The 23,309-nt window shown below is 42.6% G+C and overlaps 1 protein-coding gene across 8 annotated transcripts in view; it reads right to left on the bottom strand.

Moving 5' to 3' along the window:
- Positions 1–23,309, bottom strand: part of FAT3 (FAT atypical cadherin 3) — a 544,317-nt gene that overhangs the window by 284,398 nt on the left and 236,610 nt on the right. For all 8 annotated transcript variants that reach the window (XM_043528746.1, XM_043528786.1, XM_043528740.1 and 5 more), the window contains exon 3: positions 17,540–17,854. In XM_043528746.1, coding sequence (XP_043384681.1) covers positions 17,540–17,854 — 315 coding nt within the window. The remainder of the gene's footprint in view (positions 1–17,539; positions 17,855–23,309) is intronic.

Here is a 23,309-nt window from a genome sequence, read left to right as displayed (position 1 = left end):
AGCTAAAGCATACCTTTCAGAAAGACACCTGGCCTAGTGAAATTGTAGCAATGGTTAATTAACATCACTGTTAAAAAAAAGGAGGATCCTTATTTCTAGCCTGAATTTGCCTACCTTCAACTTCCAGCCATTGAGTCTTGTGTCTCTTTCTGCTACATGAAAGAGCCCACTGTTACCAGAAACCTTTTTGCCATGAGGGTACTTACAAGACCATAAGGACAGCCATCCTGGGTCAGACTCATTGTCCATCTAGCCCAGTATTCTGACTCCAGCAGTGACCAGTACCAGAGCTTCAGAGGAAGTGTACAGAACAGGGCAATTGTGGAGAGATTCACCCCTATTTTCCCCTCCCAGCTTCTGGCAGTCAGAGGTGTAGGGTCACCTCAAGCATGAGGTTGCATCCCTCACCATCTTGGCTAATAGCAGTTGACGGACCTATCCTCCATCAATGTATCTAGCTCTTTTTTGGAATGGAGTTATACGCTTGGACATCACAATATCCCATAGTGATGAGTTCCACAGGTTAACTGTGCATTGTGTGAAAAAGTACTTCCTCTTGTTTGTATTAAAACTAGTGCCTATTAATTCCATTGAGCACCCCCTGGTTTTTGTATTGTGGGAAAGGGTAAGTAACACTTCTTTACTCACTTTTTCCACACCATTAATTATTTTATAGACTTCTATTAAATGCTCCCTCAGTCATCTCTTTTCTAAGTCTTTCCTTGTAAGGAAGCAGTTTCATGTCACTGATCGTCTTTTCTCCTCTTCTCTGAACCTTTTCCAGTTCCACTATAACCTTTCTGAGACGGAGTCACACAGTATTCAAGTGTGTGGGCACATCATGGATTTATATCGTGGCATAATATTTTTTTCTCATTTTTCTATCCCTTTCCTAATAGTTCCTAACATTCTGTTAATCTTTTTGACTGATGCTGCTCATTGAGCTGAAGTTTTCACAGACCTAGCCACTATGAGTCCAAGATCTCTTCTTGAGTGGTAACATCTAATTTAGAACCCATCATTATATACGTGTAGTTGGGATTATTTTTTCAAATGTGCATTATTTTGCACTTATCAATGTTGAATTTCATCTGCCATTCTGTTGCCCAGTTACCCTTTGGAAATCTTTACAGTCTGCTTTGGACTTAACTTTCTAGAATCATTTTGTATCATCTGCAAACTTTGCCACTTCACGGTTCACTCCCTTCTCCCATCATTAATGAATATGTTGAACAGCTCAGGTTCCAGTATAGATCCTTGGGAGACCTCACTGTTTACCTTGCTCCATTTTGAAAACTGTCCATTTATTCCTACCCTTTGTTTCCTGCCTTTTAACCACTTACTGATAATTTTATTTTTATAGACCATGATCTAGTCACCTCTTAAATATCAAGCCACGTTCTCTTTGTTAAACTACATAGATGGAACTTCTTTAGTCTCTCACTGTAAGGCAAGTGGTAATAACTCCTACACTGTCAACCCTGAGTACCACCATGGGCTTTGATGGAGTCACCCAGGATTCAGAACAATGTAATTGAGATCAGAATCTGGCTCTAAATGTTTAGCCACACCAGTTAGAGGTGAGCCTTATGGGGTACCCATCAATGCCTACAGCTAAAAGATGGTATGTCCAAGGCCTTTCAGTCCCTCCTGAAGGAACTCCAGAACTATGGAGAAAGGGATTTTTCTAGTTTGGATGAGAACACTTGCCAGCCTCAGCAGCATACAAAAGAAGTTCCATTATTCAGGAACACAGAAGAGTATATCCAGGTGACAGCTTGAGAAATCCAGCTTTGCTAGGAGACTCCCTCGTGAACAAGACACGAACGCGGCTGTGTTGTTATGAAGAACTGGAACTGGGTGCAACGGTTTGAACTTTCCTGGAGGATTAAGTATTCATTCATTGTTATTTTAGTTGCCGGGCTACTGGTTTTGTTTTTTTATTTTCTGATTTTTTTGACAAAATAAAACATTTCACTTCAACTGAATGTCTTTTTTTTTAATTCTAATCAAATAGAATATAAACACTTTGTTGTTGATTTGTTAAGTGCTTTCTCCCTCTCTTTCCTAATGACAAAAGGGGGAAAAGGAAAAAAGGGTGGGGGGAGGAGACAAACAAAATATGTCATTTACAGTCCATTTGATTTGAACTGAAACAAAAAAATTACATTGCAAATCATTTTGCTGAAACAAAATCCTTTAAAAATTCAAACAAAACAAAAAAAAACCAAATCCTTTTGTTCTAAATTTTGGTGGACAATAATTCCCATTTTTTTGACCAGCCCTTAAATAAACAGGGGGCAGAAGGCATATGTCTGCTACTAGTTCAGGCAAAGGCAGCAAACTAAAGAGAAGCTGACACCTGAGAGAGAGAGAGAGAGAGAGAGAGAGAGAGAGAGAGAGAGAGAGAGAGAGAGAGAGAGAGATGGGGGCAGGAGGCAAGAATATGCTTACAGTATACAGTGTACATGCTTTCTATATAATTATCATTAAAACACATATTATATATGCACCGATTGACAAAAAGACACTAAAGGAGAGGTGGTTCTATGAGATAAACATGCAGCAAAGAACGAGGAGTACTTGTGGTACCTTAGAGACTAACAAATTTATTTGAGCATAAGCTTTCATGGGCTAAAACCCAATCCGATGAAGTGGGTTTTAGCCCGTGAAAGCTTATGCTCAAATAAATTGGTTAGTCTCTAAGGTGCCACAAGTCCTCCTCGTTCTTTTCGCTGATACGGACTAACACAGCTACCACTCAAACATACAGCAAAGGTGATATGAGACATCAGCCAAAGCCTAAAGCCTTCAAGCAGCCAGAGAAAACAGTATCCTCATCCCAGCTTGCGATGCCTTACTGCAAATATTTGCACTCTTTTCTAACAACCTGCTTTAGAGGCCAAAATGGTCAAATCCAGGTGCCTAAAGTTCGACTTCAATGTATACATAAAGGCCCCAGTTCCACAAGATGTTTTAGCCCATGGCTAACTTTAAGCATGTGAAATGTCCCATTGAGATAAACAGAACAACACAGAAGCTTCAAGTTAGGTACGTGCTTAAGTACTTTACAAAATCAGGGACACAGACACCTCAACAGAATTGGCCTGATTTCAAAATGTGCTGAGAGACCCCAGCTCCCAATTAAATCCTTAGCCACTGCATGCTCAGCAGCGATGAAAATCAGGCCACTTCTAATTTAGGTGTCTACATATGAAATCAGGAGCCTAACCTACAGGAATGTAAGTGTGAAGACTTTGGCCCAAGACAAACTTTAAAAATAATCATTTCAATTTTTGGTAACATTCTGTGGTATGCAATACCATGTCCACTCTGTCCTGTTTTCCGGCTGTAGGACACACAAGGAGTAAATGGGTCCACTAGCAATGGAAGCGCGTTTTATATTTGAGAGTTTTATATAAGCTGAGGGAAAAGAACTCAGCTTTGGCACAGGATTGCACTTACCTGTTTTTGATAATTGATATACTGTATATCTTGTCACAAAAAGGCCCATCAAATACTATTCATAATACACTTCTATTCTATTAGTACTCTAAACGCTAGACATGAGTTTTGCAAATCTATAGTTAACTGTCTCCAATCATTTCCTACAAGTGAAGCTAAACATAGTATCAGAGCTAATGCCTTTATTAATTCATAACTTTGGTTATACTAGGCTTTTAACACTATAAAAAGGTAGTTTGAAATCAATACAAGTACAGTGCACGCACATTTTTCTTATATTTCTCAGGACGTCTTCTCAAAATATTCTTTACTCTAGCAAGACAAGCAACATCACGCTCTGTCATCAGTGATTCAAACCTTAATCCACATGAGGTAGACTGAGTCCTATACAGTTTCGCTATCTGTGGATTTTCAAAAGAGACCTGAAAAACCGCACACGCATTAGCTCTGCATGGTCATTTACAGAGCCCATGGCATTTTGCTTCAGGGAAAAATATTTCTAGGACCTGCCTGAAACCTGCAAACCTGCATAACCAAGCTCCTGTCTTAGCATTAGGGTATTAGTCACCTTATAAGACTTAAATGTGTGTTCTCTGTGTACTTAGATATTTATATAGGTTCAATCACCACAGAAACAGACTGAATCTGTTACTTTTGGTGAGGTGGGTGAAGGATGGTAGGGAGGCAGAGGCTACAGACTTAGCCCTCTGGCTAAGTCACTTAAGGTTCTATCCACTACGGGGCACTCGAAGTCCACAGTAAGTATGAAGCAAAATAAACTGTTCCCCTTCCTCCAGAAGATCTGCTAGGTCACCAGTCTTCCCCATTCCCTGACCCTAGCCAGACTTCTCTCTGACAGTCAGAGCACCACATCCTCTCTCTCCCTGCCTGCTCTCCTCTGACTGAACAAGGCTTTCCCAGCCCTTCCCAGGAAGCCTGCTCCTGCTCCAGATGTCTCAGTTTGGGCTGATTAGGCCTTCAGCAGCCCATTAACGCCTTCTTACTTTGCACAGAGGTCTGTCTCCCCCATTACAGATATTCTGTAGATATAAATGTCTTCATCTTCACCAACTCAAGAGCTATAAGGATGAGACAGATGAGAAACAAACTTTCCCCTCTTCAGTAATTTACCTTGAGTAGCCAGGGTTGAGTAAGGATATGCTACAGGGGTTGATGGGAGAGATCCTCTCTTCCAGAGAATGGAGGAACATAAAAACAGTCTCTGCCCGCCCTAAGTACAGCAGCCCTAAGGCCAACAGCCCCTAGGCTTCAAACCTTTGCAATGTGCTGACATAGAGTGAACAGCTGAGGGTGTGAGGAGCTCTTTCTCAAGCTCCAGAAATTCTGTCCCTTCCCATTGTTATGTGCAGAAAAACTGCATTGTTCCCACTGCTCCTTGGGATCTCCACAGCTGTGGTGGTGAAGGGCTCGTCCACAAGTGGCCAGGTGTTCAGGTGTTGCGCACCTGTACATCTCCATGAACACTACAATGCTTATCCCTTCTGAAAATCAGGTCACTGTATTTAGGTACTAAAGTTTAGGTACCCATATGTTGGCCTCGTTTTCTTCCTAAACAGATTTTCACAAAAGGGACAACTGTGATCATCTAGTCCAGGGGTGGGCAACCTGAGCCTGAGAAGGAGCCAGAATTTACCAACGTACATCGCCAAAGAGCCACAGTAATACGTCAGCAGTCCCCCATCAGCTCCCCCCACCGCCCCCAGCACCTCCTACCCACCGTCAGCCCCACCGATCAGCACCTCTTCCTCCCTCCCCGCACCTCCCAATCAGCTGTTTCATGGCATGCAGGAGGCTCTGGGGGGAAGGAGCGAGAGCACGGCAGGCTCAGGGGAGGGGGTGGGAAGGGGTGGAGTGGCAAGCCAGGGGTTAAGCAGTGAGCACCCCCCCAGCACATCGGAAAGCTGGCGCCTGTAACTCCAGACCCGGAGTCGGTGCCTATACAAGGAGCCGCATATTAACTTCCGAAGAGTCAAATGTGGCTGCTTTTAGAAAAATATCCAATCTTGATGTAATCAAGTCACCCCTTAACCTTCTCTTTGTTAAGATAAATAGATTGAGCTTGTTGAGTCTATCACTGTAATGATTAGGCATGCTTTCTAATCCTTTAATCATTCTTGTGGCTCTTCTCTGAACCCTCTCCAATTTATCAACATCCTTCTTGAATTGCAGGCATCAGAACTGGACACAGTATTTCCGCAGCAGTTGCACCAGTGCCAAATACAAAGGTAAAATAACCTCTCTACTGCTACTTGAGATTTCCCTTTTTATGCATCCCAGGATCTTATTAGCCCCTTTGGCCACAGTGTTATAGTGGGAGCTCAAGTTCACCTAATTATCCACCATGACCCCAAATCTTTTTCAGAATCACTGCTTCCCAGGATGGAATCCTCCATCATGTACTCATGACCTCCATTCCTTGTTTCTAGATGTATACATTTGCATTTAGCCATATTAAAATGCATATTGTTTGATTGCATCAAGTTTACCAAGAGATGCAGATTGCTCTGAATCAGGGACCTGTTCTCTTCATTATTTATCACTCCCCAATTTTTGGGTCTTCTGCAAACCTTATCAGTGATGACTTTATATTTTCTCCCGGGTCATTAATAAAAATGTTACATAGCATAGGGCCAAGAACTGGTCCCTGTGGGACCTCACAGGAAACAGACCTGCTCAATGGCAATTTCCCATTTACAATTACATTTTGCGAATTATCAGTTGGCCAGAACTTAATGCATTTAATGTATGCCATGTTAATTTTATATTGTTCAATTTTTTTAATCAAAATGTCATGCAGTAAATACAAACCCCTTACATAATTGCAAGTATACTATGTCAACAGTATTATCTTTATCAGCCAAACTTGTAATCTCATCAAAAAAAGATAAAATGAGTGTGAGAGGATCTATTTTCCATAAATCCATGTAGATCTGCATTAATTACACAACCCTCTGTGAGGGGGCTTAACTCCCATCACTTGTAAGTTAAGAGATAAATAAAGGATATTCTCTCACCCACCTTGTCTCTTTATTGTGCATTTAAATAGTACGGTAAAGGGAGCCATACAATAATACAGCTAGGATCTCAGTTGACACAAACTGGTGTAAGAGGCATTGATTTCAATGGAACTGTGTTGATTTACACCTGATTTACTCGGAACAGAAACATTTTTACAAACACTTTCAATGATTCCTTCCACCTGGAAGAAGAAAGTATATGACCGTGGGGGATGGATGTAAGAAAAAGGTATCAGGACCAATTTTGTCCTCAGTTACAGTTACAGATACACAATATGTCCCTGTAGAACTAAGTGCCCATTCTAAGAGACATAAGATAAATTTTTATGGCAAATGAGAGAAAGCACAAAATGTTATTCCTAATGTTGTTTGTCTGGGACTGTTTTTGTAATGATGTTGTACTGTTTATTGATCAGTGAAGGGACAAGCTAAGTGCAAATTAAGTGACTGACTGGAAAGTGGTAGCAATTAAAAAACCCCACAAACTCTGGCTGGTCCAGCATTGGAAGACTCAGAGCTCTGTCCTTAGTCCTCCGGGACCCCTTATCCCTGCGAGAACACAGCTGCTCACATGGTTTCTATATTATCTATATGCCTATAATTCTCAAAATCTATCTCCCCACCTGCTGATTTCTGTTCTGAGTTGCAGTCTTGCATCACAGACAAGTGCATCATTCTTGCGAGGTGTTTTTTGGTTTTGGTTTTGTTTCCCTGCTATTATTTATAATAGTTTAGGACATGAAGTGAAAACTACCTTATTGATAGAGATCTTTCAGAAAAAATTATATTGGCAAATGTTTAGCCTGCCTGTGCCTCAGTAATAAAATTTTGCCATTATAGGATATAGTATCTTTTATCCAATGATCTCAGTTATGCCTCTGTCTCTGATAACAATTCAATGAATATTATTCTGTAAGTTATAAGTGTATAACAGCCCTAATAACTAACCTTGAATATCAGTGGTAGGTGGATGACTGGGTGTGCAGTATATCAAAGTGGTTGCTTGACCAGTTTTGACTAATCATAGTGTCTTGAAATGTTACGAATAAAGAAATGATACTGAAAGACAAGACAGCATTTTAGAACTAAGCTGATAACCAGCATGGAGTTGAAAAGGAGAGAGATTCTAGCTTTTGCTAACCTTTTGAAGAGAACTGACGTCATCTACAATAATTTAGAATCGTAGGGAACTACTGCCAAAATTTCACATAACAAACTGCTCTAAGATCCCAGTTCTGTATGGACAGGAAGGAAATTATTTAACTGCATGGAAGTATTCGGGAGGGAGAGGGGTCCCAGAATTTGATTCACTACTCTTCCTTCTTGAAAGGGACTAATCCAAAGCCCAGCTGAAGTAAACGGAAACACTCCCACTGACTCAAAGAGATCTGGCCCTAAAGTCTGATTCTGCCAACCTCATTCCTGCTGAACAGCAACTTCCTCTATGAACAATATCAGCCTATTGGGCTATATCATACCAGGCTTTTTAAGCAGAGTTCCCCACTGAAGCAATATTCTCCTTAGAAGCTGATGGTACAATTAATGAACGATGGCACAATGGTCCAATGAAAGCAATCAGGATGCTCATGGAGTGTGCTACTACCCAACAGGAAAGAAAGTGGCATCACTGAGGCTTAAATGAATGTAAAATGTTCTGTAAGCCAGTTAAAATGTGCTGATTACAGAAAAATGGAGCTGGCAATTACACTGAGTAACAGCAGAGCTGTTGGTAAAATTTAAAAAAGAGCGGCTCCTGCTCTCAGGAACTTCCAGCAAGCTGAACTGCCTTTGATGTTTAACAAAACAAAACTCAATCAGCATAAAACTACTCTAATCAGAGGAGACGGAAATGTTTTATTTATTATTGTATGAAAAGCAGCGTTACATTAGCACCACCTGAGACCAGGGCAGCATTGTGCTTGGCGTTACACACACAGACTAGGAGCTGAGTCAATAGATTTCAGTCAATAGACAGACAAAAGGTAAAAAGGGAGGCAGAGGAGTGAAGTATTTGACTTAGAATCATACAGTGAGTGGGAAGTGAAGCTGGGAACAGACCCCCAAGGCTCATAGCTCCCGCTCCGGTGTCCTAGCCACTAGACCACACTCTCATTCACTCTAGGGAGGCTGGAGATGCATCTTGCTGCCTCAGCAAATGGCCACATATTTTTTAAATAGCTGTCATTTAGACAGAACTTTTCACCTTCAGAGCATTTCATGGGAACTAAGTCTGACCACAGCCACATGAGGTAGGTAAATACCATTCCCGTTTCTAAAAATAGGGAAACGGGGAAGTTATGCAGCTAGCTCAAAACCAAAACCTGGACTGGCATGGAGAACTTAACTGGAGACATACTATAGGGAATAACCTGCATCGGCATGGAGTTGGACCTGATGCTGTATGTCTTTTCCATTTGCTATGTTTGCAGGTATCTGCCCTGAGGCAGGGCCTGTGCCTAGTGTGCTTGTACAGTGTCCCTAGCAGGTACTACAACAAATAATACTGATCTAAGGAGGTTATACTGTAGAAAAATATCTAACTGTTCTATGCAAACACGTACTTTGGACTAGACTGTGCAGCCCTTAGTCATGTTGATGAGCAGTTACACAAGTAGTCTCTGACTGGAAGAGGAAGGACCTCTGCTTTGGGCACTAGCCAGAGACCTGGGTTCAATTCCCTACTCTACTACAGACTTCTTGGATGACCTTGGGCAAGTCACTTCATCATTCTATGCCTCAGTTTCCCATTCTGAATGTAGCACTCAAAAAGCTACACAGACTTTTTTTTTCCCTCTTGGAGGTGATGGGGTTAGAGTTGCTACTAGTCACAACCCAAAGAAATAAGCCATAAGAATAGCAAGACCTTTATTCATGAGGCTTATAAAATGCCAGTCCAGAAGAGGCTTACTTGAAACTTTAATAGAATGCAGAATGTCACCCCTACTTTCAGATGGGACTTATGAAGGCATTCGTGAATGTTTTCAAGTCACAAAGAGACAATACAAGTTGCTTATTCTTGCAGAAATGATGGGCATATGAAATAGCTTTCAAACAATCTAGAGCAACAAAAGCACCCAAGTAATTTAAAACATCTATTAGGTATTATTGATCTGGTGTCCATTAAAAAAAAGAAAGAAAAAAAAGTAGGTCTCTGTAAAAACAGCTTCATGTAAACATTTCTTACGATCTTGCATTGCTTGTAACTACTCCATAGATTGGGGATTTATAAACTGAATTGCATCAACCATGTACAGTATGTTACCACAATGCAGTCCTCTGGTCCTACCCAGGCCAACTTGGGTTTGATCCTCCAAGGTACTGAATGCCTCCTGGTTGGAGCTGAGGGCCCTCAACTCCCAATGACATTAGCAACTCCCAGAGAGCTCTCAGCACCGTACAGGATTAGGCCTACTCCCCAGGGCAGTTCTGCATCACTCTCAAATGATTCCCACCAGCTGCAGACTGAAGCACTGTTGACAAGCCCTGGGAGGCTCCACACTCAATCATGGAAAAGCCACCACAGGGCTAGGTCTTTAAGGGGCAAGCAAATAAAACCACAATTTACTAAAGGATCCCAAGAGAGCTTCACTGACTACATATATTGGAATGACTCTCCACGGAAATGCCACTTCTTCTGGGCTGAAATGAGGCAATTGTTGAACAGCATCTAGCTATACCCCACAGGAGTACAGGATATGGGAAGAATATTGTATCCAGCTGAAACTGGAGGGGGAATTTAGATTGACAGAATTTAGAAAAAGTGGGGGTGCAGAGGAAAGGGTGGGGCTGCGGAAATGGGGACCATCATGTGTAAGGCCTGTTTTGATACAGCACAGCATATCAGATTTTCTGCTTCTGGCTAAGCTAGGCCATACACCTACTGCTTCAGATGTTGGCAAAGAACAATTTAGTCTCATAATACGCCTTAAAAATTGCCCAAAACTCTTCAAGGTGGGTCGGAGGCATTTTATCTTGATCCCAGCAATTAGATTACGGCCTTCATTAACCCTACACTAGCTTGCATAGTCATAGAATTAACCAAGCCTCTCTCGAAATCTGTCTGTGGTATTTGAACAGCCAGGTACTGCCACACCCAAGAAGCATTACTGTAAAAAAAAGCACTGGGTTACATGTATCATTTCCAATTTTATTAATGAATCCAGTGTTACAATGTAAGCACACATTAGTTTGGGAGTGTTGTTGGTCAGGCATCGTTAAATCAAACGGAAAACAGTAAACTGTACTGGTAACATACCAGGCAACCTAGGGCCAAATTTAACTCACAGACACATCATTATAAATTTAGAGTGACTCCATTAAAATCAATAGTTAATTTGGATTTACACTGGTGTGAATGACAGCCAAATTTGCCTGCAATCATGTTAGTTAAAATATGTCTTAATATAATCTGCATTAGACTGAACAGAAGCCTATTGGGTTTCTCCAAAGTATCCTCTCCCCAAAAAAGTAATGGTTTGAATTAAAATTCATCATTTCCTTGAGAGCACTAAAAAGTAATAAATCAGTGCAGTAAATTACTGCTATGCTGCACTGTGAAATTAAAACCTGCATACATGAAATAAAAATAAGAATATATGGCCCTAATCAATCATTTTTTATAACTCCATCGTCTGTCTTTTTTATCTTCTTCCACTATCCTCTCCCAGATAATTGATACTAGCTTCAGTGCTAACTGTTTAGCATGGCCATAGAATTTCCAGCAGTTTTCTTCCAACACAGCACTTCTAGTAGTGGTTAGAATTCAGCTAACTTGAGAATTCATGTAACACTAGGATTCTTCTCTGTTTTCATCTGTTCCATCCTGTAATTTTTAGATCTATATATATAGGCACATTCAAATACATACACACACATCCCATCAGTTCATGCAGTTTATTTAGCTGCCCTGTGTTCAGTGTCAGAGTAAGATGGAGCCCTCCCCTCTGCATGGAAGTCAAGCCAAGAAGGGAAACCTGCATGTGGATGTGTTGAGACTAGCCATGAAAAAGGACGACACTATGGGTAAAATTTTAAAAAGTGCTTAAGTGACTTAGAAGCCATTTTTAAAAGTTACTTAGGCAGTTAGGAACATTAATACTTAAGGGCCAGATTTATCACTGTACTTAGTAAAACATATCAATTTAGGTTACTAATAGTCCTATCTGCATCTTTAGGGGCCTAAATACCTATGTAAGTCTGGCCGTAAATCACTCCTGAAAATAAGACTAAGGGCCAGATTTTAAAAGATATTTAGGTGCCGAAAGATGCAGATAGCCCCCAAATTAGATTTTCAAAAGTGCCTAGGTGCCTAACTGAAATTGGAATCAATGGGAGTTAAGTGCTACAGTGCTTTTGAAAATTTTACCCTACATCATCTTCATCATACATATGCAATCACCCTTGCTGAGCAGAACCAACAATGGAAACACTTAAGTTGCCATTTTAAGTACAGTAGGTGTCTACCAAACAAACAAGTGTCAACACACATTTCCTTACTGTGACTATAACCATACTGCAGCCACCATTTGTCCTTTCCTATTTGAAGTGCACTTCTATCCACACAAAAATTGAATTTAATGACAATATTGAATTTAAACACCCCTTGCACAATAAATCAGGGAAAGTCAGAGATGTCCTATTGGACTTGCTAAATTAAGCGAACACTATTCATTGTTCTACAGGAAAAGGCAACCTTTAATAGCTCCCTGAAAGAGAGCACAGATGATTTATGGTTTCATAACTACTCATGTACTACATTATCTGCTTGGTGCCTGTACTTATGCATATCAGCTCATCACAGAAAGTACCATTCTGCCCACTGGATGCCACTTAGCTATACATTATAACAAAATCTAGGACATGAAAGGAGGAACCTACATGTGAGGAAGCATTTGTCCTATGATGTCTGCTGTGCTAGAGAGCTCAGGGATGATGGTAGGATGTTCTGACAGTTTCTTCTTGTCTTTCTCCTCTCAGGTGTAGAAACAACGGGTACTGGAGCCAGCTCTGACACACACACAAAAACACATACCCTGGAATAGTAGGGTTGCCAACTTTCTAACAGCACAAAACTGAACACCCCTGCCCTGAGGCCCCGCCCCCCACTCACTCCACTAACACCCTCCTCGCTCATTCTCCCTCACCCTCACTCACTTGCTTGTTTACACCGGGCTGGGGCAGGGGGTTGGGTGCGGGAGGAGGTAAGGGCTCCGGCTGGGGGTGCGGGCTCTGGGGTGGGGCCAGAAAGGAGGGGTTCAGGGTGTGGGAGGGGACTCCGGGCTGTGGCAGGGGGTTGGGTGTGGGGTCTGGGGGGGCCAAGGATGAGGGTTTTGGGGTGCAGGAGGAGACTCCAGGCTGGGGGGGTGGAGCTGAGGAGTTCAGAGTGTGGGAGGGGGCTCCAGGCTGAGGCAGGGGGCTGGGATGTCGGAGGGGGTATTGGTTCTGAGCTAGGGCTGCGAGTTCCAGGGTAGGGCCAGAAATGAGGGATTCAGGGTGCAAGAGGAGGTTCTGGGCTGGGGCAGGGAGCTAGGAATGTGGGGGTGTATGGCAGGGAGTTTAGGTGTGGGAGTGGGTTCAGGGCTGGGACAGAGGTGCAGGAGGGGTGTGGGGTGCAGGCTCTGGGAGGGAGTATGAGTGTGGGAAGAGGCTCCAGGCCAGGGCAGGGGGTTGGGGTGTGGGAAGAGGTGCGGGATGCAGGCTCAGGGCTGGGGCAGGGAGTGGGGATGTGGGAGGGAGTGTGGGCTCCAGGAGTGAGTTTGAGTTTAGGAGGAGGCTCTGGGCTGGGACAGGGGTATGGGAGGAGATGTGGAGTGCAGGCTCTAGACGGCGCTTACCTCAGGGGGCTCCCGGAAGCAGATGGCATGTCCCTTGGCTCCTTGGCACAGGGGCGGCCAGGTAACTCTGAACTGTGCACGCTGTCTGCAGGCGCTGCCCCCGCAGCTCCAATTGGCCATGGTTCCCAGCCAATATAAGTGGCAAAGCCAGTGCATGGGGTGGGGGCAGCACGCACCCTCCACCTGGCTGTCCCTCCACCTAGGAACCAAGGGACATGTCGCCGCTTACGGGAGCCACACAGAGCCAGGTAGGAATCCTGTCAGCCCCGCCAATGGGCTTTTAACAGTCTGGCAGTGGTGCTGACCGGAGCCGCCAGGGTCCCTTTTCGACTAGGCTTTTGGGTCAAAAACTGGACACCTGGCAACCCTATGGAGCAGGGACCTGGGAGAAGTGGCTTTTCATGGTCAAAATTGCCTCTTTAGCCTCCCCCATCAGAGCAGAATCTAGAAGAGGAGAGAATGGATGGTGTCTCATGGGCCACTCCCCAAAAAGACCAGAAAACCTTCCTATGTCGCTAGAACCATCTGGATGGAGTCTTCAGACTGGGCTTCTTGCTCGGATGGACATTTCCTCATTGGGGGACTGAAAGTCTCACTTGAAAGTGAATTGAATTTATATTATTTTATTTGTACTTCATCAGCCATACAGCCAACACGAGGGCTCCATTTTGCAGGGCACTGCCTATGTACTTAGGAAGAGACAGTCCTTGCCCTAATGTGCTTATATTGTACAGAGACGTGGGAGACAAGGGATTATTATTATTTCCATTTTACAGATGGGAAGCAAAGGCACAGAAGAGCTAAGGACCAAATATTTAAAGGTATTGAGGTGCCTTAGGCTGCATATAGACACGGCATGGGATTTTCAAAAATACTTGGGCACCTAACTCCCATTGATTTCAATAGGAGTTAAGAGCCTAGGCACTTGGAAAATCCCTCTAGGCACCTATCTGCATATTGAGGCAGCACCAAAATACCCTTAAAAAAAATCTCGCCTTAAGTCACTTGCCAAAAGTCTGCGGCCCAGCCAGGAATCAAACCCAGATCTCCAGCGGCGTGCCCTCACCAGAGGGCGATACACTATGGTGATAAGTATATGATAAACTAGGGTGTAATATAAACACATGGATAGGTACTGCAAACCCATCCCATCAACATTATAGAAATGTATACAACTGGAATGAGCACTGAAGAGGATGAAAGCAAGCTTTGGAGAAAGGGAAGGTGGAAAACCTTGTCATTTATGAATTGGTGAACTGAGTGTATAGAAACAGCATTATAAAATGGACCAACCAGAAGTGATTCTTTGGAAATACCACACAAACTGCACCCAAAAGCAAAACAAAGCCAGGGATTTGTTGAATTTATGATTTGATACTCAATGGACTCCTGTCCATGCCAGCATGGGCCTAAATGGGACACTACTTTAATTTTCACTCACAAAGCCAGACTAGTCATAGATGAAAGATGACCGACTGTTGACATTACTTAAAATTTTAGGACTGAATTGATCCCCCTGGCATAGATGAATAGTTTCATTGTGAGGCAGAAACACCCAAACACCACTCACGTATACTGCCATCGCTACATTGCCACCTGTGACATATCTGGGTTCATATTAAATATATTAAGCTTTATTTATTGTACAGAATGCTGCAACATTTAAGTCTGCCTTGCAAAGCGCTACATAAATTACAGCTTTGCTGAATGTCAGCTAGCACATAAAGCTACACAAAAATCTGAGACAAATCTCTTCCGTACATGCTGGAAAACGATAAATCTATTTCTTAATTACTAGAAAACATCATAACTGAGAACCTGTTTCTTATAAAAATCGTATCAGTAAGAAAAGACTGTGGTTTGAGAGAGGTTTAAAAGCATCTTGGGCAGCTCACTGAAGGCTACTTTCTAAAGCTAACACTGTATGTTTCTCTCTCAGCTTTGAGTCTCCCACCTCCCATTGCTGTCACCGAGAACCGTGCTGCTAAAACCCACAGCACTTTGATAATTTGTGAGTCTGTGATTCCAATCCCTGGCTTTAGAGGGGGAAGGGGAGAGGCATCCCATCCAGTTTTCAGTGTTTTCCATTTTATTTCTCTTTAAGTAAGCTGCAAAAAGGGAGCGGATTTATCCCACATGTATACAATCTTTCACAAATCATACACTGGCCAGAAGATTCCCATAGCACAATAAGGTCCCTCCTGAGCTACTGAAATATAAACGTTTAATATTAAAAATCTTACTTGCCATCGGCACTAGAAGCTCTGAGAGAGTTTGCAGAGCTTAGGAGGGGAGTGGCTGAAGACTCTAAGTTCCAGCCATGTAACAGTTTTACTTCGTAAAACAAAGCAAAGCAAGCTTCAAATTAAACTCCCTATTGAAAAGAATGGAGGCACCCTTGTGAGGGGAAACCGTCCTGGTTCCCTGATCGAGGGTGCTCTTCTAGCTATTATGATTATTTGTATTACTGTAGTCTTGTTGCTGGACCTGGACTGCACCGTACTAGGTGTCGTCTGAACACAGAACAAAAAGATGGTCCCTGCTCCACTGACCTTGACATCGGAGGCAGTGCAGTTGCACTGAACAGGCTGTGCTGAAAGATTTGGGGAGCCAATGCAGGGGAAGCACAGGCATTATTACAACCCAGCTCATCTGGGGCTTCTTTCACAATGGGGATTTGGGGGTGGGGCCGGTGGATCAACCCTCCTCTTCCATCGCTTATCATGGGAAGGTGTGTGATTTGGGCTTTAGGCTGTGTATCTGCAGCAGATTCAGCGAGAGCACTTATTAAGGCCAGTCTGCAGGGTTATGCCTGAAAAGAAGTCCGCCAATTCTTTTACCACATATAGTAGCTGGGCTGCCTAGCCAAATACTGCATGGTAGCCAAGTTACTTACCCCCTGCTATTACTCACAACTGATTGTATTTGTCTTTGACTTGTGTACACGTACACAGATGTAAGTCTTTTAAAAAAAATGTAAATTGAGGTTTATTTAAAGCAGTGCAGAAGGCATTTGGCCATGCATCTTTCATTAGAATGAATTGGGGGCGGTGGGTGAAAGCCCACACTGCTTTGAAAAATCTCCGCCTATTGCTATGAAATATCCCACCACCTCCTTGGCTACAGAATATGCTGTCAGGTCCACATCAAGTCGAGGAGGTTTGCAAGGCAGATAATGGATGGTAGACAGCATGGAGGCCATTTTGCAGCAGCATACAGGTATGCATGCGGGATAATGTAAGTGGTCTCAGGCTCAACCACCTATTGCACTCTTTACTGTTCCCGAGTGTTAATTCTTGATCTTCCAGCTAAGGTGTGGTATTTATAGCACCCTTATTCAGCAAAACTTTAAAGCACATGCATAGTCCCACTGAAGTCAATGTATGTGTGCTCAAGTGCTCTGCTGAATTGGGGCCCAGGTGAGCTAACAGGTGACTGCAGTGCAGCTCAGAAGAATAACCAGACAGACAGCATCATATCGGTAACATGTCACCCATATGCCCAGATCCCCAGCTGGTATAAATCTGTGCAGACTCAATTTAAGGCCCGAGAGACCATTAGATCATATAGTCTGATCTGCTGTACAATACATGCCATAAAACTGCATCCAGTTAACTCTTGTATTGAGTCCAATAACTTGCGTTTGACAAATGTTGACTTCAACGGGGCTACAACCAAATTACAACAGATGGGAATTTGTCCCATAAACTACAACAGCTCTAACCCACCGGTAAATCTTCCCTAGCAGCATTAAGTGTACTTAGTATAGCAAAGCCCTATCCCTTCGGGTAAAGTTGATGAGTAATAATACCCTTAGTATACAAAGCCTCATCCCTTCTGGTAAAGTTGATGGGTAATACTGAGAAGCTATGAAAGAGGAGTAAGAAAAAGATCACCATAACGGCAAAAAGAAAATATTGTTTGGGTTGCACCATCTGCCAATGCAGATGTTTACAGGCACAAAGGTGTACACAACAGTATCACGATCCTTACACAAAGGCTATGGTTACTGCCACGCTATTGAATCAACTGTGAAATTGGAACTTGACTGTCGGGAAAAAAATAGGCAACAATTTCCCCAAAACATCCCCACACACAAAAAAACAGCTTCAGAAGAGTCCAATGCAAGAGACAGAGAAAGAAAAGCAGCTCTGTACAAAATCCACATTGACCAAGCAACAAAAAGCAGTGGTATCTCATTACCTGTTTTTGGATTGATAGCGAAGAAGTTCTGAGGGTTTCCACTTGTAATCCTGTATGTCAGTTTTTCACTGCTGCTGGAGTCGGGATCTTGGGCCTGGATCTGAATGACAGATACATCCTTCGGGGAGTTTTCCATGACAGCCGGATAATAAATGGGTTGAGAGGTCAGAGGGGCATTGTCATTCACATCTTCCACTTCAACATAGACCTCGATGGTGGCATAGAGTGGGACGACACCACGATCAGTCGCATACACTGTTAGCCAATAGGATTTGGTTGTCTCTCGGTCAAGGACATCTGCAGTATAGATCACTCCTGCAGGAAAGACAGTAAGCACAGTACTGTGGGTTACCAAAAACAATAGAGATAATAAAAGGTGCATCTTCACCTGGTGTTTCGAAGGAGAGTATGGTGCAGATGGATAAAGTCCATCGCAACAAATTACTAAATCATTAAATATGCATATGGACACAATGACAACAGACATCTATCCTCGGCCATCTGTTCTCAAACCCTGTTCGACACCTCCACCCTTACCCGAAGAAAAATCTGGGAAAAGAGAGGGGCTTAGCAGATTTGGAGTGTTGAGGGGCAAGTTCCAGAGTGAGTAACACGTCACCAAAAATGCCCTGGGCAACAACCCCATCTTCTGTAAACCCTGGGACTGTCACATCAGTGGTTCTCAACCTATTTACGATCGTGGGCTGCATACACAACACTCAATGATTTATTGGGCCGCATCCACACTATATATATATAGGATTGTATGGCCCTAAGAATGTCACATGGGCTGCTGCTATGTGCCGATTGGGTCGCAAGCGGCCCTCAGGCCACAGGTTGAGAACCACTGCATCAGATGATCACAATTGATGGGAAGGAGAGAGTTCCTCCTCTGAAAAGACCTCCTCAGACTTCGCTACAGATACTGAAACAAACAGGGGATGAAGATTATAATACTGATGTTGCTTTCAAATTAAACCAAACAGCGATAACACATTGTCACACATTGCATATGTTCCAGATAATCAACAGCCTGATACATGCATGGTAGCAAATCAAAGGATCTTCCATAAAAACCTATCACACTCTTTATTAATCAAGGCCCATCCACTCCACCTGCTGAGGACAGAAAATGTCAACAGGTTTCCCATCCACTCTGAGCATGTATGTAGAGCTGCCACCCTTTAGGATATATATAACTACACGCCACGCATACCCTTCCCCAAAAGCCATCCGCCCACCTTCAATTCAGTCTACAGTGACGTACAGACCCATTTTTCTCCCACTGAAATCAATAGCAAATACCACATCGACTTCAGTAAAAGCATCACAGGGCCCTTAAATTGTAAATTCCTTGTGGCATAGACAATTTCTTACATAAGTCCAATCCTAGTTTCAGAATTTACGTTCCTATTGACTTCAGAGCAGACTGTGTTTGCAGAGTGACAAATACAATAACAGTGCACAAATAATAATAATACCAAAATAAACGCATTCAGCTGTATTTTTCCCACCACTTTTGGGATGTATACAAAGACCGTTTAGTTATCCTAACCCAATGCTAACATTCTGGCAGAAACACCAATATAGCTGAACTCAAGGATGAAATATATTAACAGGGACAGTCTGGAGAAAAGTAAGTCATGCTGCTAATAGAGAGAAATTAGTGAAGAAGCTGTAGGGCAGGATGGTAACAAGAAACTTTGATTTAGCCACAGATGCATTTGGTACTAGATAAAGAATTTAAATGCATCAATTTTTCATTCAGGAGGCATGGGCCAGAACTAATGGGTTATTTTTGATTACACCATTCAGCACAGGACTTTCCGTAGCAGCCTAAATTCTTACACAATCTTTAAGCTAATCAAAACAGATAAAAGTGATCCTTTATAAATTCAGGGCTGCACTTGTGCCTTGGAGGCCAAACCAGCCATTTGTGATGGGTGTTGGTTCAGCCAGGATTCCAGCATGTTGCCGTGAGATATCTATTGTTCTTTAAATCTAGCTCCCCAGTTCTAGCTCTAATGGCCTGTGTGGAAGGGGTAAGATTCATGGTCCCAGCCTCACCCCACTCTGGAGAGACTGGCATGGTGGCTAAGAAGTGACTCTGCTCACCCGCCTTGCTGGGCATTGTCCTTGATGAGAGAATGTGAGTGGGGGAGGAGAGATAAACTCCATGTGTATAAATGGCTTATGTACCAATGTGGGCCAGAGATTGTATGCACTCCACAAGGGTTACCACAGCTCCTTCAGGTAGTGAAAACAGCAGGGAATGACGAAGGAAAATCACTCATGTTATAACACCTCCAGAGAGGTACCAGCTTCTGGAAAGACTAACATATTCTGATTCAAACTGGATTCCCCAGAGACCAACAGAAAAAGAAATGACTTTTGGATAAATAGCCCAGGCTTAAACTGACTCAGGGCCTTCGTTTTAGTTCCTGACTGGATGAACTTGTAACCACAGGGAAAACCCAATTGTGGGGTTTGAAGGACTAACCCCTACCAGAGTCCTATGTTGGAGTTGGGGGTGACCTCAGGTAAGCTTTTTATCATGTGTACAGGTTCTTTTATTGTTTTTATATGTTTTCTCTGTAATGCTTTTACCTTAAGAATAAATGTGTTTGCTTAGATGGATCTATCTGGTAACTTGTAAGCAATACACTGGTCATTGCCCTCAGAGAAAGCAAAGTGCAGGCACTGGCCTTTTAGGCAGACTGGCTTGCTGGACATATTAGTGTAGATCAGAGAGCTGGGCAGCCTTAAAATCCCCAGTCAGGAGGGAGTGAGACATGGATCTCCACCCAGGACAGGTGGCGGCTGGGAGCCAGAAACCCCTATGTGGGTGCCCTTGAAGGACCATGGAGGGGAAAATACAGGTGCAGTTACTGTGAATCATTGATAGAAGTCGTATCCAGCACCCTCCCCACTGATTTCTGTTCAGCACTGAAGAGAATAATAAGGCCCAAGTAGTCAATTAGTAGAGGCTTTGGAAGTAGGAACACTTGTCCACTAGGAAGTATACTGAGGCTACCAACTTACTTCTATTCTTTAAAAGTTTTCAAAAAACAAAAAAAACCTTTTTTGGTGTGAACAGCCTATCTGATAAGAGCTCCCATGCACTTCAGTCCAACGCACAGACGAAAAGATAGAGAGGGAGAAAATGGCATGAATTCCAGCAATATAAATACTCAAGTCTTTTTACAGCAGCATCAGGTCCATGTCCTTGTTGATCAGATATATTAATCACCTAACACAGGGAAGTAATGCAGTGCTTTAGAACAAAGGGAGAGTATATTTTAAATATCCCTTGTCGGCAGGCCCTGCCACATAATGACTTTCTGTAGGAACATGGATGAAATATGTAGTGAATAGTGATGGAAATACCTAAAAGTCCAGAAGAGAAATGACATTCTGTGAATGAAAAGAGCCCATAACAAACAATGCACTCTGGAAATAAATAAATCCAACCAGGAAGGGATAAAGCAAAGAGATGAAGAATAAATAGCCATAGAAATGCTAATTTATCAAAAAGATGAGAGGGATTATTTTAGATACGTAAACAGAAATTGAAATGACTGATTTTTTTTTTTCCCCAAGGAGAGCAGGGGAATGTGCTGGGAAATTAACGGCTGTTTTTGAAGCTGAGTTCCACTAGTACTGAGCTGACAATAAATATATTTTCTGAGACCTTCCTTTACTTTATGACTGCGGGCAACAGTTACTTTGCACTTCTTCATTTTACAGGGAAAGGATCACAAAACGAGTGTTGGCAATTGCTAATGGGTCTTTTCCAATGGATTTAAACACTGATTTATTAAAATGTTCCACCTACAGATTAAGTTCCTTTGCTCAGTATTTCTGGTCATTTCACCTGCCATGAAACAGGAACTTGATAAACAGATTAAAAATTTATCTACTTTCATTTGGATGTTCTCTAACTATACCACCTCCCAATATCCTCTGCTGACACAGTCTTTTGGAACTCCCCACAAGAGTGCTCCCAAGTGAAGCACAATAATTTCCTCCACATTTATTATCACTATCGAAGCATCTACAGGATCCACTAAGTTCCTAATACCTGATCCAAAGCACAGTGAAGTCATCGGGAGCCTTTCTACTGATTTCACTGGGCTTTGGATCAGAGGGCTAGTGCATAACCAACAACCCATCCGACGTTTCCTGCAGTCTGTTAGTGCCTCCTCCCACCCCAGCTTCCAACAGAAAGAGAACTTTATTTTAAAAAGCCTAACCTTTATGGTTGTGAAACCTTCTCAAATGTGAACCAATACATCATCGTCTTCCTGCATATCTAGACAAACTAATCTTAAGAAAGCTTTTAGACAGCCTCCAGTCATTCAGAAGGATCAAACTTCATCTCAGTGAGGTGTTAACTCTGAAATATGTTTGCTGTTCATTATATTGGCATGAAATCAATGTGCGTATCACAGAGTGGTTGATACAATATCATCACAGACATTAGGAGGTGGAAAGATTCTACTAGATAATCCAAACCTTATCTTAAACTTATCCCTGTAGTAGCTGTGTATTATTGAGAATGAATAAGGAAGGAGAGTAGAGAATGTGTGTGAATGCAGGATCACCAGAGATGCAAAAAAGACTCCATTCTCTTCAAAACTGTAGCCACTATTTTACTCCTTAGCAAATAAAATATGTTCAAGGTAGTTACAACTATGAAAATGTTCACTGAAGAAAAGAACTTTATTTGCAGCTGCCACAAAAGTAGAGAGAAGTGGAGATTTGTGCTTTCAGCTGCAAGCTTTTTCATGGACATGGGATGACCTTCTTCATGTGTGAGCTGCCACCCAATTTGAAAAGAAATACAAGTGAGACAGTCATCCCCATTGTGAACAAATCAAGACGTGCCAAGGATCACCATTAGTGATTCAGAAACTTTTTTTTTGGGGGGGGGGGGGGGGGGGGGGGCGAAGAGGAGGAAGAGGGAAGGTCTGAGTTATTTCCAGACCCTTTTACAGCTGAACTTGAAAAGTATATTGACATACAATGTTCCAGTCCGCTGTCACCATCTTTTATGAAAGACTGGCTTACTGAATTTCTGTAAAATGACAACTGAGTTCCAGATAGAGAGTATATAAGAAGGCTGTTTGTCGCACCGTCTGTGGAAGTAGTTAGATTTGTGAACAAGCTTTTTCTTACAGTGCTTCTATAGAAATCAAAGCTTTGCAACTCCTTAAAATACTGAAACTTATATTCCCTAAGGCACGTGGTACCCTCAGAGAGAGAAACCAAGACATCAAGAAGCTGAGTCAGAAAACCACCATTGATCTGCCTTTCACTACAGCCGTCAAAGTACATTTGTCCTTTGTGATTTGCAAATCACTGTGTGCGCCAAGAACGTTATAAATGAAAAACAACAACAGTATGCATTTATCTCTGGTTAAAATCCTACGCACATTTCAATGTAAATTAAACACAGCCCTTGGGCTCTTGGCATCATGCCAGCACAACCCTCCCTGCTGCATAGGTTGTGCAGCAACTTTCTCCTAGAGGCCTGTTTTCCCTCTTTCCCCAGCAAAAGAAAAGGATTTAGCCACTTCCTCCATTGATACTGATAGGCCTTTTACCCATGGCACACACTGAAAAGCTACATTAAAATGAGACATATAAAATACAGTGTGAATTAGTGGTTAGTACAGGGGACAAGGAGCCAGTGGCCTACCATTCTATTCCTGGCTCTGCAAAATCACTGAAAGGGTCACAGTCACTTCAAAAATCATCTGAAAGTTTT

The sequence above is a fragment of the Chelonia mydas genome, chromosome 1 (assembly GCF_015237465.2).
Source record: "Chelonia mydas isolate rCheMyd1 chromosome 1, rCheMyd1.pri.v2, whole genome shotgun sequence".
Taxonomy (NCBI): Eukaryota; Metazoa; Chordata; order Testudines; family Cheloniidae; genus Chelonia; species Chelonia mydas.
The sequence above is the reverse complement of the archived record's forward strand: the minus strand, read 5'-3'. Positions and strand labels throughout refer to the sequence as shown.